This window comes from Rhinolophus ferrumequinum, chromosome 17 (assembly GCF_004115265.2).
Source record: "Rhinolophus ferrumequinum isolate MPI-CBG mRhiFer1 chromosome 17, mRhiFer1_v1.p, whole genome shotgun sequence".
NCBI lineage: Eukaryota > Metazoa > Chordata > Mammalia > Chiroptera > Rhinolophidae > Rhinolophus > Rhinolophus ferrumequinum.
The window spans coordinates 5,593,643-5,613,627 of NC_046300.1; the positions used below are offsets into that span (position 1 = coordinate 5,593,643).

Below are 19,985 nucleotides of genomic sequence, written 5' to 3' on the forward strand. Positions count from 1 at the left end.
CACATCTCTGCTGCTGTTGGCTTTGTAGTTCAAAGGGAGATTGGACTTGGAGCCTCTCTTTTTCAAGCTACCCATCAAAAGAAGTTGTGCTTCATAGCTTTCTGTGGCTGGGAAGTCAGGGGTTTTCTCTCTCTTAGGCTCCTTGATGACTTTTTTTGTAGATAATGTACAGGGCTGACCTGGGTCTAGTGCTGATTTATTTGATTTGGCGTTGCTTTGTAGACAGTATGCTGGGAGATGGGAAGATTAGAGAGCAGTGTCGCAATTTTTTATATTGTCATTTTTAATTTTAAAGAATGTTTCTTAAGAAATGCAGTTAATCAAAGTAATCTTTTCTTTGTTTCTGTTTATTTTTGCTGCATTTTAACAGTACTTAAAACAAGCTGGGTGCGTTTGCAGAGGGCTGAGTTGCCTGACTGGGGTGACTGACTCATTCCGTTGTCTGTTCCTCCCTCTCTTGGTAGGTCGAGCTGATCCAGAGTGTATGCTGGGCCACTTGCTGAGAATACTCTTCAAGAATGATGATTTCATGAATGCAGTAGGTTTGCTTCTTACTTTTCTCCAGATGATCAGTAGATGCTGTACCTTACTGTTTGTTTTTGTAGATAGTTTGCTTTCTCCTGAGGCCTTGACAAAGTTGGGAATCGAGTGGGTAGGTTTTTCTTTTTTAGTTTGGTATTGGTTAAATGAAATAAGAATAATCATGGACTTCTTTTTTTTACCAAAGTCCAAGGTGTTTTCTCAAGGTGTGTACTTTTTTCAGTTGAACATTGGTGAGGGCTCCCAAGGCATCTGTGCTCATCCTTGGGCAAGATGATTTTGAGTTTTGGAATATAGGAGTCCTCTTGGGTTCCTCAGTAGAAAAATAAGCGTGATGTGTGCGGCGTGATTCTGCACTGACTGTGGTATGTGCATAGGGCGTGAGGAGGGAAAGCCTCCTTATCTAACTCAGGGCTTTTGAGGAGTAAATGAGAGGGGGAAATAAATACACACACACATATGTATACACACACTTGCAGCTCATAATTGTAGTCATTTTACAATATATTGTGGCCGTTTTTGGAGGCAGAATGACAGAAGCTTGAAAACATGGGCTCCTTGTGTGTGTGTTCATGTTTTGAGTTTAAATGTAGCTCTGTTATTCATGTGATCTTTACTTGACTTAAGCTTTATTTTCCTAATCTATAAAATAGGGATGATAGTTCTTACCTTAAAGTGTTTTTGTAATCCTTGAATGAAATTAAGCATAAAAAGTGCTTAGCACAGAACCTGGTGCATGAAGGCTCAGTAAGTATTAGCTATTATTACTGTCTGTATTGTATTCACTCCCCAATTTCTTCCTTTTTCACCAGTGTATCTTCTCAGCTTCAGATCACTTCCAGCTGCTTTTTAGATATCACCACCTGGATATTCCCCATGGGCACCTGAATTCCATGTATCTGATTGGTGGCTCTACAATCTGTTTCTCTTGTTTTCTACCTTAGTAATGGTGTTCTTGTCTAGTTAGGTAGAAGTTATCCTTTATTCCTCGAAACTCTAATTCAAGGAACTTATAGGTCTTATCGTTCCCTCCCCCTTAACCTTCACAAATCCCTCCGCTTTCTGCCCTTGTTGCTAGGCCTCAGTTTAGCCACTACCGTTTCTCCCTTGGTTACTTCAGTAGCCTCCTAGCTGGTTTCTCTTCTCGGCTTCTCCAACCCGTTCCTCACTGTATATCCCAGAATTCTTTCTAAAGTGCAGACAGTTGTCACAGCACCCTGTTGCTTCAAACCCACTAGTGATTTTCTGTCGGGTATACATGCAAAATTTTTCGGTTTTGTATGTATACCCTATCTGTCTCTGGCCTTTGATTCTCAATTCTCAGTTCTTGCCCTTTGGCCCTCCTCTCTTTTCCACTCCTTCTTAGGCTACTCCTGTTTGTCCTTTATGTCCTTAGAATCCTTTCCTCTAAAGCCTTCTGCAATTCCTCTGCAGGAGTTGTATGGCCTCCTATAGGCTTCTGTAGCATCCTGTACTCAGGATATTTGTTTTCCCAACTGCATTATGAGTATTTGTTTCCCAACTGATTATGAGTCCTTTGACGGTGGGACTATGTCTTACTCAATGTTGTATACCCAGCACAGAACACCGTGCCACTTAGTGGAGATTCATTAATATTTGATGAGTGCCCTAAGGAAAGTTGTATTAATACGTTTATTTATATTGAATCTTATATAATATATAAATACATAAAATTCAATGTTTTTTATAACCATTGTGGAGAATCTGAGGGGGGAGCTTATCTTTCTGAAAGAAATATGAACATGGGGGGTGATTTCTTTGTAATAACTTTTGAGCTTTAATTTCTATAGTTGATGAGTTATTTTGGGGGATTTGACTGTAAAGCTGCAGAAGAAATCGTGTATGATGTCATCATGGCTCTGCAGGATCATAACTATAATTAAAAGTTTAATTAGTAATTGTTAGGTAAGTCTTCTTTAATACGTCTTAGGCAAGCGATCAGAACGTATTAAGGATTTATTAGACTTTATGAATTTGACTGGGTTGCATTTCAGACACAAAGCATTCCTTCTTTCCTTCACAGCTGGTGAATGCATATGTGATGACAAGCCGAGAGCCCCCTTTGAACACTGCAGCTTGCAGACTTCTACTGGACATCATGCCAGGGCTGGAAACTGCTGTTGTTTTCCAAGAAAAGGTACTGACTGAAAAGAAAAGTCATCGTTTTATGTCTTAATTAAATGGTGATCTGTTTGATTTCTCTTTGTTAAAATAATTGTTATAGTTTTTTCCTTATTATGATAGTAATATATGTTAAAGAGATTGAAGAAATTCAGACAGTAAGAAATATTTAAAAATAACTATTTTAATGAGTACTTGCTGCTTGCGTGCTATGTAGTATTTTTTAGAATCTTAAGATCCATATGTTTTATTTTTTCATTTCTTCCCCCTTCTTCTGCCTCCCTCCCCCCCCCCCACGCCGATTCAAGCCGTTGGTTCTCAGTCTAGTTGTGTAGGACACAGCTCCCTGGCCCATGCTGGTATTTTTGAGCCTTGCGCTCCCCCTGGCTGAGGCCGTCTGTTGCTGGTCGTAGGTCAGCTGCCGGCCGCTCACACTTCACGCTGGCCACCGGCTTCTCATGACGGCACACAGTAGCCCACGGCAGCACACAGCAGCCGCAGCAGGTCTTGGCAGCTCACAGCAACCTCTGGTTGCTCATGACAGCCCAGCTCCATGGAGAGCTGTTGCTCACAATCTTAGCTGTAGAGGGCGCAGCTCACTGGCACATGTGGGAATCGAACCAGCGACTTTGGCATTAGGTGCACTGCGCTCCAACCACCTGGGCCACCGGGCTAGCCCAAGATCTGTATGTTTTAAGAATGAGTTAATGATCTTATCCAAACTCTTACTATTCATAATGAGTGGTCTTCCCCAGTGATGAAGGGCTTTCTACTCTGAGAAAGCCCATCCTTTTCCTGGTGGTATTTAATATTCATTTAGTTAATATTTAAAGACTTTTTTGTGTTGTGTTTTATGCTAGGTGCTGGCAATATTTCGTCAGCAAAATGGGATCTTACATTCATGTATGTATTGAGAGGGCAGACACAAACTGATAATTTCAAATAAGGATAAGTGCTATCAAGAGCAGAAAATGATAATTTCATGGTGACTATGTGTATACTTCAACTGTCAAAAATTAGTTGCTCTATTTTTAGAAGTAATACAGTTATTTTGTTTCTTAGCATTAAGAATTTGCGATGTGAGTTGGCTATGCCACCTAGTTTTCTTTAATCTTCTGAAATAATCTGGAAGTCTAAACCAAATGAAATATCTGGAAATAGATTTTCATTTAACCTTTAAGAAAATTTTATTACAGAATTATGCCACATAAAGTATTATAGATAATAACATTGTAATTAATGCTATAATTTGAAGTATAGTATACAGACTAGATTTAAAAATCTCTAATAAGCTACTACTGCATGAGACCAAAAAGAATCTATAATAACCTTGTCTAAAATATTTTAATGTGAATTCTTTTGAAAACCAGAATGACAAATGAAGTATTTATAACAGTGTATTTGTATATGCAAAATTTATAGAAGATTACAGATGATTTGACTGTGCTTTGTAAGTTTCCTGGTTGTCATTGTAGGAAAATCATCTCTGGTTTTTTTAGTTTCGTTGTTGTATATTTAGAATGAAGTGAATACCCTTTAGATTTCAGAAACACTGAGGGGTATTTTGAATAATAAAGCTTCCTGCAAGAAGCTGTTTCTTAATTTCTACTAAGTTGGGAGAAGTGAATTATTTAAGGATAATCATGTATAAAATTGGAAATAACATTGCCTTGAATCCAGTGGCTCAGAGCACAGATTACAAACCTTTGACATTGTAAGATATTGGATTACATGAGGATATTTTACCCTTCAGGAAGTATCCTATGCAGTTTTTTTGGTCTGAATCAATGTTTTACTTTTTCAAAAAACATTTAGTTATATGCATTAAAGCTTATAAATTAATGGGATAACTTGTAAACTCTCCTGTTGCACACACATACAAATTCTGGGGAAACTATAAAAACTCTTAGGAAGAGAAATCCCTAGGTGCCAGAAATGAAGGAAGAACTGTAAAACCAAAGTGGTAATTGAGGACAGGAGACAATACCTTGGGTGAGGAGTTGGCACTAGGAGGAGGAGTTTTACTGCATAAAACTGGGACTCCCAAAGGACCTTCATTGAAACAGTGGAAAAGAAAAAGATCTGCTTCCTGCCATTAGGAGATGACAGATTTCTCAGTCTCTGTCTCCACTCCAAGGGACTGGGGTGGATAAGTCTCCTCTGAGAAACTCTGGGCATGGGCCTTATGTAGGTGTATGCTTGAAGTTTCTACCGTATGATTAGGAACCACAAAGTCAAGGAATTAACAACAAAAATTGTCCTGGACCTTGAGTCCTTGAGTGTCTGGCAAAAGGAAATGTAAACCTACTCTGGGCTGGGGGTGGGGCTGGAAGTGGGGTTTTCACAAGCCAGGCCACAAGGCATTTTCACAGAAAAAGCAATTTCCACAAAAAGTGAGTTCGCAAAAATTACAAAATACTCCAGGAAATAATCCTACATGATGAGTCAACAATTAAACAAATAGAATAGTTATCTGAAAGATATTAGAAAGCGCCTTTTAAATGATTGAATGTTTCTTCGGATTTTTCATTACAAGTGTATGAAATGGGAGTTTCATTACAAGTGTTTTTAATTGTATGCGTTTGTAGCTATAACTTTCCTGGTTAGCACTACTTATGCTGTATAACATAAATGTTAGTATGTTGTGTTTTTGTTTTCATTCATCTCAAGATATTTTCTAATTTCCCTTGTGGTTTCTTCTTTGTCCCATTGGTGGTTTGAGTGTGTTGCTTAATTTCCATATATAAAATTTCCAGTTATCTTTGGGTTGTTGATTTCCCATTTCAAAAATCAGAAACAACTGATTTTTGTATATTGAGTTTGTATCCTGCAACTTTGCTGCATGCTTTCATTAGAATAGAGGTGGCAAAAACAGACATCTTTTGTTTTGTTCTTGATATTAGGAGAAAACCTGTCAGTTTTTCACCATTTAGTATGATGTTAGCTGTGGGTTTTTCATAACTGGCTTTTAATACGTTGAGGAAGTTTCCTTCTATTCCTAGTTTGATTTTTAATAAAAGGGTGTTGATTTTTGTAAAATTCTTTTTTTGTGTGCATCAATTGAGATCATCATGTGGTTTTCTATTCACAATAATTAATTTCACACTAATTCTATTAACGTATTTTATTATATTGATTGATTTTTGTATATTGAACCATACTTACCATACTTGCATTCCTGGATAAATTCACTTGGTTGTGTAATTCTCTTACTGTGCTGCTGAATTCGGTTTGTTAGTATTTTATTGAGGATATTTGCATCAGTGCTCATGAGGGATATTGATGTAAAGTTTTCTTGTAGTGTCTTTGGCTGCGGTATCAGTAATGCTGTAAGTTCATTCAGTTTGGTGTACAGTTGTTCATAGTATTCTCTTATTCTTTTTATTTCTGTAAAATTGGTAGTAATGTCCCATGTGTTATTTTTGATTCTAGTAATGTGAATATTCTTTTTTCTTGGTCAGTCTAGTTAACAGTTTGTCAATTTTGTGGGTCTTGTCAAGGAAACAACTTCTGGTTTCATTAATTTTATTTTTCTATTCACTATTTTATTTATCTTCCCTTTGCTGCTTATTATTTCTTTACCTCTGCTAGCTTTGGGTTTTGTTTACTCTTTTTCTAGTTCCTTAAAGTGTACAGTTAGGTTATTGATTTGAGATTTTTTTTTAATTGTATGCGTTTGTAGCTATAATTTTCCTGGTTAGCACTACTTATGCTGTATAACATAAATGTTAGTATGTTGTGTTTTTGTTTTCATTCATCTCAAGATATTTTCTAATTTCCCTTGTGGTTTCTTCTTTGTCCCATTGGTGGTTTGAGTGTGTTGCTTAATTTCCATATATAAAATTTCCAGTTATCTTTGGGTTGTTGATTTCCCATTTCATTCTATTGTAATTGGAGAAGATTCTTTGCGAGACTTTAGTCTTTTAAATTTATTAACACTTGTTTTGTTGCCTAACATAATGGCCTATCCTGGAAAAATGTTCCATGTGTACTTGAGAAGAATGTTTATCCTGCTTGTTGGAGTGAGTGCTCTCTGTAGGTCTGTTATGTCTAATTGGTTTATAGTGTTGTTCAACTCGTTTGTTTCCTTATTGATCTTCTGTTTAGTTGTATCCATTATTGAAAGTGGGGATACAGAGTTTCTGTTTGAGATAATGAAGATATTCTGGAAGTAGATGCTATGATTACATACTGTGAATATACTTAATTCTACTGAATTGTACACTTAAAAATGGCTAAAAATTATTGGGTGTAAACTAAGGAATCAGAACTCAAAAAAAAGAAAATTCCAAGACTGGGGCAGAAAAAAAAGATGCCCATTTGGAAAATGAACCAAAGAACTACTGGAAATAGAAATTACAGTTACTGAATTTAAAAACTTCAGTGATGAGTTAGTGATGTTTAGACACAGCTGAAGATAGAATTAATGAACTGGAAGATCTGATAGGATAACCAATAATGAAGTTCCTAGAAATAAGAGATGAAAAGTATTAAAGAAGTTGAGTTGTGGAGGCTAGAATTAGAAAGTTCAAAATGTATCTAAAAGGAGTTTCAGGAGGAGAGACTAGAATGATAAGGGAAAGGCAATATTCAGAGAGAATAGATAGCATTTCACAAATAAATGAAAGATATAACTACTCAGATTCAGGAAGCGCAGTGAAGAATACCAAAGACAGAAAATATCTTAAAAGCAATCAGAGTGAAAAAGATTCCTGCGAATAATCAAACAAAAGCAAACTTTACCACCTCAGCAGTAGAGGCCAGATAATAGTAGAAAATGTCTTTAGAGTACTTCTGTAAACCTGGAAATATTGACCAAAATAAACAATTTTGGATGGCAAGAGGGAGAACAAAAAAAATCTGGGGATTGTTGGAATTAGCATTTTAAGTTTCTTACACTGTTTTAGAAAGATGGAACAATAAAAGACACTTAAAAAAGATGGTGAATATATTTCCATGTCAATAAATACTTTAAAACGAAATTTCTCAAAATGTATTTTTCAAAATGTTAATTTTTTTTAAAAAAGTTTAAAATGTTTGGAAATATATGGGAGAATTGACTCCATGATCCTAGGGAAAAGTTTAAGCTATAAAATGCACAAAGTTTAAGAGAAAATATTGTTAAGAATGATTACATAAAAATTAATCTGTGTTTATCATAAAACACTGGTAAAAGGTGTGAGTATATAGGAGCAATAGAAGCCTGAATGGTAAAGAGGCATGGAAAAATGCAGAACCTCATCAGTAAATGAGGACATTGAAATGAAATGAAATGAAATGCTACTTTTATACCCACTCGACTGCAAAAAATAAAATGTCTGATAGTGGCTATGTGTTGGCAAAGATGTAGAAAAAGAGAACTTTATTCACTGTCGGTGGAAATATGAAGCGTTAAGTCACTTTATTAAACAGTTTGGCTGCCTTCGGTAAAGTTGAGCATGAACATATCCTGTGACATAGCAATTCTGTTCCTAGGCGTGTACCCATCATAATACCCTGTTTCCCCGAGAATAATTCCTCGCCTGACAATCAGCTCTAATGCGTCTTCTGGAGCAAACATTAATGTGAGACCTGGTCTTATTTTACTATAATGTAAGACCGGGTCTTATATAATATTTTTTTGCTCCCCCAAAAGACGCATTAAATAATTTTTGCTCCAAAAGACGCATTAGAGCTGATTGTCTGGCTAAGTATTATTTTCGGGGAAACAACGGTAGCAGCAGCCAAATATGGTACAGTGGAGAGGTACACTACCTGGGATCAGACCCCAGCTTTGCCGCTTAACAGTTTTGTGACTTTTGATGTTACTTAACCTGATTTTGCCTCAGTGTCCTTTTCTGCAAATGTAATATATACCTAATCATATAGGGTTAGTATGAGGATTAAATAGTTCGTAAAGCCTTTCTTATGTTGAATGTTACGTAAATGTGACAATTACATATGTAGCAATGCATATGAATGTAAAAATCACAGTGTTAAGTAAAACAACCAAGTGGCAGAAAAATATATACAGTACCATGCATATAACATTTAACAAAGTTTAACAAGAAAATTGTTAAAACTTAGGAATATAGATACCTTTTGTGGATGGGGGAGGCAGCTGGGACAGGGAGGGACTCATGGGAGGTTTCTATTTCTTAAGCTTGGTGGTAGGTCATAGGTGATTTTTATTTTCCTTGGCTGGACTATACATGTTTATTGTATTACATAAAAAATTCATTTAAAAAAAACTACGTAAAAATAAGTTTGGAATATATGGAGTTGAATTCTTCTTTGATGGAGGACTTCTCAGAGCATTGACGTTAATTTGTGTGTTGTCAGCTTCAGAGAGGGATGTAGGAATTTTAGTGCTCTCCACTTGGTCACGGAACCTTTTGGGTCTTAACATCTGACGTATGACTATCTTATGTGATTGTTGATCTTTAGCTTGAGATTTAATGGCTAAATAGGCTTCTGTTTCACAGATGCACAAATTTTATTTAAACCATCTAGCACACACTTAAGTTTCTTTGCATTTTTTAAATCTTATGACCAACATTGAAATATTTTGTTAAAATTTTTTTCACAAGACTGAGATCTTTGCTTATATCTTTAATTGTGAAAATGGTTTTTTTTCCTGAATTGCACTATTTCATTTCCTTTTATAGGAAGGAATTGTTGAAAATCTTTTCAAATGGGCCCGAGAGGCTGATCAGCCGTTGAGGACATATTCTACTGGATTGTTGGGAGGCGCTATGGAAAATCAAGACATTGCTGCCAACTACAGGGATGAAAATTCACAGCTGGTAAGCACTATGTTAAAATGAGTTTTTGTGTAAGGTGGGAGAGTATTCACAGGTTTTCTTCCTGCTACCTGACCTTGAATACCTTGAATAGGTAGCTTTTATTTATTGCCTTGTTGCTGGAGTGCAGCTGTAATTTCAACATTTCAAGATTACTTTTCATAAGAGTTTTGATTTTACTTTTTTAACTTGAAAATAACTGTTTTTTATCTTGTCAAGGATCATGATAGTTTGTTTATATCAGACAAAGAATAGTACTGTTTCCTTTCCCTCCCCAATATTTCTGTTATGAAAAATTTTAAACATAAAATTGAAAGGTTGAAAGAATTTTACAGTGAATAGCTATATACACATCACTTAAATTGTGAACATTTCACTATACTTACTACATATCCATCCATCCACCCAACCTACTCTCCATCCATTACTCTTTTTTTAATGTAGTTCAAAGTATATTGCAGACATGATCCCTCCCTCTTTTTAAAACTAAGCACAATACCACATTTTAAGGTTGGGCCCCAAAATAAATACTTAAAAGGGAAAGTTAAAAAATAAATGATGAACTTGAAAAACAGATTATGTAATTATGTGGATGTAATTAATGTAGATACAGTGTCTAACAGCATATAACTTACAACAGATACAAGTTTGAGAAACCATCAAGTTTTATTTTCAAAGATACTTTTAAAAAATTGTGAATAGTCCCATGTCTGCTCTTTAAGTGTGATGGTCCAACCCAGCTTGACCCAGAGAGATCAGTTGTGAATGCTGTGTTTTATGTGCAGACCTCCTGGTTTGGGTTCTCTGGGAAATTGTATGGCAAATGAGGCTTTTAGCTGTTGCTTGTTTCATCAAGCTATAGGAATCAAGTCAACATATGTATTTATTAAATCTTTACTATTACCAGGCATTGGGATAACTGCATGAGTATCTAATTCTCCGTGAAGAGAAATAAAAATTATTTATTAAGAATCATTTAAATTAAGATGCAATAGAGACAAATTCTTTTATTCTAATACTTGTCTGTTGATAGGTAGCAATAGTACTTCGAAGACTACGGGAGCTACAGCTTCAAGAAGTGGGTTTGCGGCAAGAAAGCAAGCGGCCCAGCCCGCGGAAGCTCTCCTCTGAGCCCCTTCTGCCTCTGGATGAGGAAGCTGTGGATATGGATTATGGCGACATGGCTGTGGATGTAGTGGATGGAGAACAAGAGGAAGCCTCTGGAGACATGGAGATCTCCTTTCATCTTGACTCAGGCCACAAGACCAGTAGTAGAGTGAACTCAGCAACCAAACCTGAGGAAGGAGGATTGAGGAAGAACAAGTCAGCAAAACAGGCTGACAGAGAGAGCTTTAGGAAAGCCAAGCAAAAATTGGGTTTCTCATCATCTGATCCAGATCGCATGTTTGTTGAGCTGTCTAATAGCAGCTGGTCAGAAATGTCCCCCTGGGTGATTGGCACCAATTACACCCTTTATCCTATGACTCCTGCTATTGAGCAACGACTTATTCTGCAGTATTTGACCCCTCTAGGAGAATACCAGGAGGTAAGCTAATTGGGAAGAGTACTGGTCACACTTTGGGACTACAGGGTTGATTTCTGTGATATTTTATGGTAGCATTTTATACATTGATGCAAAAAAGTTTTGGCCCCAAACGAATAAACTTGTATGCAGCTCACTTCTGATAAAGCCTATTTGATCAGAGTGTGTTCATGTTTCTCTTCATAAAGGAGGTGGGCAAGAGGAAACTCATTTCTTTAATCTTCTGTCCTCATAATGGAGTAGGGAGTGGGTGAAAATAAAGTCAAGCATTAAGACTTGTTTTTGGTGTTTATTTCAGTTACTTCCCATATTCATGCAACTTGGATCACGGGAGTTGATGATGTTCTATATTGATCTGAAACAGACTAATGATGTCTTGCTTACGTTTGAGGCACTCAAGGTAAAGGTCTTAAAAATATTTGGTCACTGAGCATTTTATTGACGTGGATGTGCCTGTGTGTTTTGGTATATAGCATCTCTGGGTTTTATTGCTCAGGGCATTCTATTGCGAGATGTGTCAAAATAGGTACAAATGAAAAATTCTTATTTCAATAGAAGAGATGAGGCTTACCAAGTTCCTCCACAGAAATTCAGGGGTCAGTTCTAGAGGGTTAAATGTTACAGTAGAAATGAGATCTAGATCTAGGAGTGGCCTCAGTTATTGTTGCTGAATAGACATGGAAAACTGTGTGTATAGTACCTTATGTGATATTGTCTTTTAGATATTCACTCTGGCAGCCAACAATACTTTTTCTAAATTTTATCTATGTACATATTGAATGAAGATAGATTATCTAGGGTGAACAAAATATAAACCAGAAAATAAGTAAAGAAATAGCGCAGACCCAAATTCAATAAAGGTAAATGATTCCCTGAGCTAAATACGGGAAGGCAGGTTAGTGTAGCCCACCAAATTCATACCTATCCGTGACGATTAAGGTAATCTGAATGGAGAGAGATAAGTTGAATGAATAACATTAGGGCTATCGTGCAGTTCTACTCAACAGGCTACTAATGAACAAAGTACCATTTTGTGATGTTTATGATATTAAATAAATCAAGAATGTCTTTTTTGGATGGGTTAAGAGAGACGGGCATATAAACTTATGATTTCTTTTAGATATTATAGAAGTGAAAGAATTGTGGGTCACAGAGGAAGGAGTGGTTTCTTGTCTCGGAGAAATAGTGGTTTTCCAGAAAACACCCTTGAAAAAGAGATAAAAGACTCCCTCTGGGTCTTTAAAATCACAACTTTATTCTTGATATTCCAGGGCTATACTGTGGTACTAGAAATGTTCTATGTCTGTACTGTTTAATACAGTGGCTGGTAGCCTTATGTGAACACTTAAAATGTAGCTAGTGCCACAGAGGCACTGAAATTTTACCTTAATTTTTATGAATATTAATTTAGCCATGTGTAGCTAGTGACTACTGCATTGGATAACACATTTCCACAGTATATTGGAATGAAATAGAAAGGAGAAATTTGCCGTTCAGACCCCAGAAATTTTAAATTTGGAGGAGGTCAGACATACCTTGGAGTAATGTGTATCCCTGTGGGTGAGGGTGTGTGTGTGTGTGTGTGTGTGTGTGTGTGTGTGTGAACTCATGATTATACTTGGAGCCAAGGGCTGAAGCTGGAGGTCACAGTTGTCACCAGTGGCCCAATTGGCTTTCAGATGCAGCATCTGGTCCTGAACAGGAGCTGGTGGAAGCAGGGATTTGGACAATTGCTGTTTCTGTAGGTTTTTGTATGAGGAATTGTAGTAGGTGTTGTTATTCAACTGTTTCCATGCAAAATCATATGTGGAATTAAAACGAAATAAGGATAAACAGAAAAATCACAAGAGAGCCTTATTTTAGGGAAATAGAAGTCTAAAAAGTATACTGTTCAAAAGGAAGACGCAGTTGTGTAGAATAGATAGTTGAAGTTAGTAAATTGAAGAACTAGACCTTATATGGAAATAGACTGTAAGGAGAGAAATCTTTGCCTGCGTGAGTGAGAGGAGCCAGGTTATAGGCTGTGTTGAGCCGAATAGAACTGAGGTTCTTGGTAAAGGTTGAACCTGCTCGTTCTGTTTCCCCACCTACCTATCCCGGCAGTGGAACTGCTACTTTATGCTAGTGACATTATGAGAAAACCCAGACGCAGTGGCCTGAGTGTTAGAGGGGAACCATACATGGTTTAGCTGCTGCTTGGAGAAATAACTGGACGGGAGTGTGGTCGAGCTTTGTGTAACAGACAAAAAATAGAGTAAAGAGGGAAGGGATTCGAGTTGCTGTAAAGATGAGTCTGAGTCTGGGTGGTGGGACAATTTCTGAAGAGGGTACGGCATCTGTTGTTTTTGCCATTGACCTTGGTGAGATCCACACAGGTACCAAATCATATAATTGTAAATCTGTGTTATCTTGTTTACCTGGCGCCTTGTTTACCGGGCCCCCTAAGGAAGACTCCTTGGCATGAGAAACCTGAGGGGGAGCTCTAGCTCTCCCAAGGCCCCTCCACACTGCTGCTTGCGTTGCACTTCCTGCCCTTACAATTGCCCAGGAGATAGGGTCCGCCCAGATAGGCTAGTGGGAATGGAATAGAAAGTTAACAAAACTTAAAAGATACTGAACTTTTAAAAGTCTATTTAAAGTGCATTCTGATTAGTTCTGAAAGTATACTAGTTATGATAATTTGCTAAAGATTGTTCTTTGGGGATATATTTAGGATCAGTTTAAATGAAGGCAAACTTGGGGTTTTATTAGATGATGATAAATAGTGACTGAGCCAAAGCTAGAGCATAGAGCTGATTATGTTAAAAGGATTAAATGGGAAGGGTACCAAAAATCCTTTAGGGAAGCTGTGTAATAATAAAATGGTTGTTGTGTTATGTCATTACCTACAACAGGATTTTTCATTTCTTGTTTTTCGCCTTTGTGAAAAACCTTTTGTATCGGAAGGGAATGTTATGGAATCTTAACAGTGTTTTTTTGTTTATTTGTTCCCCTTAAGCAATACGGGTTTTACTTCTGTTGTGAATGAGTTGTTTTCTGTTTCACAGTATTCCTTGTATTTAGCAGCTTAATTTACTATTTTGTGAATTGAGCGCGTGCTTGTTCTAGATTGTCCTATGGTAACATGTCTTTGTTTAGCACCTTGCATCTCTCCTGCTCCATAACAAGTTTGCCACAGAATTTGTAGCACATGGTGGAGTACAGAAATTACTGGAAATTCCTCGTCCTTCTATGGCTGCAACTGGTGTATCCATGTGCTTGTATTACCTGTCCTACAACCAGGATGCCATGGAAAGAGTAAGTCCAGTCCATTCAGGTATAGGGGAGTGGGGTGGGGGGGCAGCTTACCATATTCACAGAACAAGTTTGGGATAAGAAAAACTGAATATTGGATTAAATTTTAATGAAAATAGCGAGGAGCCTGAATGTCTGATCTTTACAAAGCATCCTAAAAATGTAAAATTATTTAGTGATAGTCGATTTTTTTCTGACTGAGGTGGGGAAGCAAGACGGATTGGGGTTTGGGAGCATTATTTAGTTTTTATCTTAGGCAAAACCAAATTGCCTAAGGATTGTTAAAATTAGTCTTCAGGCATTTTTCAGATGTCCCTCAGTGGAGTTACAGTTTGCATTTTTTTAGTCAATTTATTATAAAAACAACAGATGATGCTTTTTGTATGTTAACAAATAGTTTTTTCTTGTTTTTGTTGTTAACAAGTAGCTTGTGGTGGTGATCATTCCAGTTGTTCTCAGGGCTCCAACGGTTCCAGTCTGGTTCTCCTGTTTTTTCAGTTTAGTCCTCTTTATTTACTGATTTTACAAAAGTGTAAGTAGATCGTACTTTTGTAAAGTAATGGGTCCCGAGAGACCCCCTAAGGAAGCTCTTATCATTTCTATGCCTGGAACATTTTTCTAATATTCTGGGTTGGTATGGCTTTTTTTGGTAGAGAGAAGTTGGTAAATTCTTTATTCATTTTTGTATATGTATTAATAAGGTAATGTTTTATTTTAATTATTTTCCCTCTTGAGATCAACATTATGTGCGGATATATACTCTTTTGAGAACAGTAAACTACTCTGTGTGTATCTACAAAAGTAATTATGGCTAAGAGAAAAAGTACCAAGCAAACCTGGGAAGTGGTTTAGAATTCCTTGTCTGACCCACAGGAGACATCACAATGTGTGTGAATGGATCATTGAGCAAATGGCTGCTAAACTTGTAGACTTCAGTATCAGAAGGCTCAGCTGCTTTTGTCACCCTGGGAAGTCCTCCACCTCTCTGAGCCTCTTCCTCGTCTGTTAAGTGGGAATCCTAGTACCTATTTAACAGGGCATTGTGAGTGTTAAAGGATGTAAATATTTGCAAAATTTAGTACTCAGTAAGTATAGGTTGAATTTAAATTATTAATCTAAATGTAGGTTGTTTTCAGGCTTGAAATCTATTGTTATAAAACTTCGTTTTATTGTCTTATTTTTTAATTTTTTATTGTCTTATTTTTATTTTTTGCAGGTTTGCATGCATCCCCACAATGTTCTGTCTGATGTGGTGAACTATACCCTGTGGTTAATGGAATGTTCTCATGCCTCGGGATGCTGCCATGCTACCATGTTTTTCTCAATCTGCTTCTCCTTCCGGGCCGTGTTGGAGCTCTTTGACCGCTATGATGGTCTCCGTCGTCTGGTGAACTTGGTGAGGTTCTTCAGTGGCTTCTCTTTGCAAGGAATAGGGGTCCTACTTGTCTTGACTGCCCTTCAGCAGCATTGAGGAGAGGAAGCTTCTGACTGGAGGAATTTTGCTGTCAATTTTTGTGGATGAAGTCCCTCCCTCCCCCTGCCCCATCAGCCACAAGTTTCTCTTCCTCTTAGGTATTTAGAGGACTCTGCCATTATAGACATGCCTCAAACACAGTAATCTCATAGGGGGTTGCTGTTGATATTCTTAATCTTTCTAAAAGCAAAAGGTTTTATGCCTGTATGTCTTTAATGTTTTGCTACTCTTAGCATGTATAGACAGATATACTTGGACGTTTGTCAATCTTGTTGCGCATGAAAGTTTACTGAAATCTTTTTCCTCCTTTTATGTTTCTCTTCCTGTTTATTCCCCCCTCTCTTTTCCCCATTCTCTTGCTTCTTTCTTAATAGATCAGTACTTTGGAGATTCTAAATTTGGAAGATCAGGGTGCACTTCTGAGTGATGATGAAATATTTGCTAGCCGCCAGACTGGGAAGCATACCTGTATGGCCTTGCGCAAGTACTTTGAGGCTCACCTGGCCATTAAATTAGAACAAGTAAAGCAGTCACTTCAGAGGACCGAAGGTGGCATTCTTGTCCATCCTCAACCCCCATACAAGGTGAGAGGAGCTTGACTTAAAAGGGAAAGTTAACACACACTGGAGCAATCATGGGCCTGAAACTCACATTCAGATCAGTGGAGTCTATGCGGGATGTGCTTCGTTGGATTATACTTGCCCTGTTTGGAGGCAGAATACCTGAGAATGGATGTAACAGGATTTGAAGGATTTATTTTGTCCCCAGTTGTAAGTTGCTACTTCTCTGGGATATTAGAACTAAAAGATGAACTGAAGTGTGTACAAAAAGGCTGTCTTTTATGAAAAATACTAGATGTCCTACTTAATGTGTGAAATTTCTTTTCTGAAAGGGTGTGTCTCTTAACTCCACTTCTCTATTATTTTTGAGGTTGCTGTGTTTTGAGATGAAGATTAGTATCTGAATGTTTTAAAAACCACAAATTGAAAAGAAACCAATTATTTTACATGGTGCATTTTTTTCTTCTTAAGCTGTGAAATATGTGCACCAACAAATTGAACACTTTGTTACCTTTTTGGACAAAATATGAGTTCAGTTATAAATGAAAGCTTAAACATATATATTCAATATTTCACATGTGGGCTATTGACTCAAGAATTTTGTGGAATTTAAAAGCTATTATTACTTACCTTTATTATTTCTAAAACCTGTTGGCCACTGAGCTGTTCTGGAGAAGGTAGCAGGCAGATGATAAAGTTTGTAATAATATGTATCTCTCCTTATAGGCATGTTCGTATACTCATGAACAGATTGTGGAAATGATGGAGTTTTTGATAGAATATGGCCCAGCACAGCTATATTGGGAACCAGCTGAAGTGTTCCTCAAGCTTTCTTGTGTCCAACTCTTGTTGCAGCTTATTTCTATTGCCTGCAATTGGAAGACCTATTATGCAAGGTGGGACCAGAAAGAGGTTTCAGATGAAGTTAGATTCTGCTTTTTGTGGAAGTTGATGTTGGTTTGCATATAGTGTATGCGTAACAAACATTTGTTGAACTGAATTGAAATTTTGGACTTGAATCTGAGAAACTAGATTAAACATGATAATATTTTTAATTTACACAGTGTTTGTAAGACACATATTTATGGTCTTGGTGATCATAAATATTGCACAATAGGCAGGGAGCAACATCTGTACTCTTGAGAAGTTACATAATTTACATGGCTATAGCTGCAGAGGTGGGGTTGAAAATCCTATCTTAATACTGGAGTCCAGTATTCTTTGGTACTTGAAATGTCTCTCTACTGCTTGACAACCATATGTAATGTTTATCTTACCTTCACTTAAAACTATTTTTTGCTTCTGTTGTGATTTTCACAGTTCAGTCAAAAGCAGTCAGAGTAGAGCAGGACAAGGCTCAGAAAAGTACAGCTGATAGAATCAGGAGATTGGGTGGGTTCTAGAGGAGGAGGATATAAAACGAATTAAGACTGTGTTTTGGAAAAGATAGAGTCTGAAGAGAAAATAGTGACAAGGTATATACGTGTGTGTGTATGTGTGTATATATATATATATATATACACACACACACACACACGTATATATACATAGTGGTTCTTTATCTTATTTTCCTGTTTGCCCACTGCCGTAAAGAGAAGAGAGGTTTATTTATGATACATGTAGCTTGTTTGCAAAACCCAGAATATTAAATCTAGGGGGATACTTTTGGAGCAGCCATTTTCAAACTTTTTGGTCTCAGGGACCATTTGACTGTATTAAAAATTATTGAGAACCCCAAAGAACTTTAGTTTTTGTGTTGTATCTATTGATATTTACCATATATGAAATTAAAACTGAGAAAATATGAGAATATTTATTATTTAAAAATAATATGAACCCATTGCATGTTAGCATTTTTTTATGAAAAATTGCCAAAATAAAACCAGATTTCAGCAAGTTTTAAAAATGTCTGGCTTAATATCTCATATCTGCTTCTGTATTCAGTCTTTTGTGACATCACACATGATATATAACCTCTGGAAAGCTCCATTATACAGTCGTGAGATAATAAGAGTGAGAAAGGAGAATAACATCTTAGTATTATGAAACAAGTTTTTATATCATATGACCTTCTGAAAGGGTCTCAGAGATTCCCAAGAGTTCCCTAACCACACTTTGAGAACCACTGTTTTAGAGTATTAAAGTAAGTTATTATATTTACTTTGAGAACTTTACTTAAAAGATGATTAAAGCTCAAAAGATAATGAAGAAGGTTATATAAATACATTTTTGGACTGGTAAATACATATTTGGATTATTAAAATATAAATGGAATATATCCTTTAAAAGTTTATTTTTTAAAATAAAATTACTTGTTTCTGCTTAGAATATATAAAACCTTATAAAGAGAAAATAAAATTATTCTTAGCCTGTTAATTTCTTTATAATCCTTTTTCTATAGTATATATAAATATACATAATTGGGATTATAGTATTTAATTAAATTCATCTTTTTAATGAAATATTTCAAAATATATACAGATGAATTTATACATATGTAGATAGATACACACACACATATATATATACACACACATATATATACACACATATATATTTGTATGTACGTATATAACAACTACTCCATACCCAGGGCTGGCATTTTGCTGTATTTGCTTCTTTCTCAGTTCCTTTTCATTTTCTGCCTCAGAGTGACACTCTTCTGAATTTGGAGTACATTGTTACTATTCATATTTTTTATACTATACATTTGTGTGTGTACATAAACAATAATATAATATTCCTGTGTGCTTATAAATTATATAAATATTATTCTGTATGCATCGTTTGCAGTTTTTTTCACCCTTATGTTTTTGAGATTTATACATGTTGCTGTTTATTTGAACTCTTGTATTTCTATCTACAGTTTATTCTCCTATTGATGGACATGTAGTGTTTGGGGGTTTTGTTTGTTTGTTTTTTGTTATCAAATGGTACCACGAACCACTTTTTGGAGTCTGTAAAGGATATGATGTGTACACCCTGGGTTGTTGGGTGTCTGCATTTCATCTTTATTGGTTGTTGCCAAATTGCTTGGAAAATGATCTTACCATTTTCTTCTTCTACCAGCAGTATATGGGAGTTTTCATTTCTCTACCTTGTTGCCAATACATGGTATTGTCAAATTTAAAATTTTATATCTTATGTTTTCTGTTTGATTAGTGTTGTATTTTGAGCCTTTTCCCTTGTCCTTTAAGAGGTCTTTGAAAAGTTATCAATAGATGCGGAGTAGTTCATCGTATGATTGTGTCGTAACTTAATATGTATTTCTGTTGTCTATGTAGATTTTCTAATTCTTTTGCTATTTTAAATGATGTGATACTGGACATCTTAATACATAAATACTTGTTTGTACTGCTGATTATTTCCTTAGGAAAGATTCCAAGAGTGGAAATTCCTGAGCCAAAGGTTATAAACAAAATAAGAATCTTGTTTCATATTTCAGGATTATTTTTTAAAAGGAGAGCCCTAAATTATTTCCCCACCAAAAGTTTGAGAGTATTCATCTCTATACATCCTCACCAGAATTGGGGAATATCCTTTGTTTTTAATCTTAGTTTGATAGGTGAAAATTCCATCCTCATGTTTTTTTGAAAGTAATGCCATGGTGACTTACAAATCCTCTTGATGTTGTGGCTGGGGATCGAGCC

General features: G+C 36.3%; 1 protein-coding gene across 2 annotated transcripts in view; it reads left to right on the forward strand.

The window, feature by feature from the left end:
• Window positions 1–19,985, forward strand: part of DCAF1 (DDB1 and CUL4 associated factor 1) — a 75,212-nt gene that overhangs the window by 15,305 nt on the left and 39,922 nt on the right. For both annotated transcript variants that reach the window (XM_033133141.1, XM_033133142.1), the window contains exons 4-12: window positions 465–538; window positions 2,585–2,698; window positions 9,330–9,467; window positions 10,498–11,010; window positions 11,306–11,407; window positions 14,146–14,304; window positions 15,518–15,697; window positions 16,150–16,359; window positions 17,062–17,231. In XM_033133141.1, coding sequence (XP_032989032.1) covers window positions 465–538; window positions 2,585–2,698; window positions 9,330–9,467; window positions 10,498–11,010; window positions 11,306–11,407; window positions 14,146–14,304; window positions 15,518–15,697; window positions 16,150–16,359; window positions 17,062–17,231 — 1,660 coding nt within the window. The remainder of the gene's footprint in view (window positions 1–464; window positions 539–2,584; window positions 2,699–9,329; window positions 9,468–10,497; window positions 11,011–11,305; window positions 11,408–14,145; window positions 14,305–15,517; window positions 15,698–16,149; window positions 16,360–17,061; window positions 17,232–19,985) is intronic.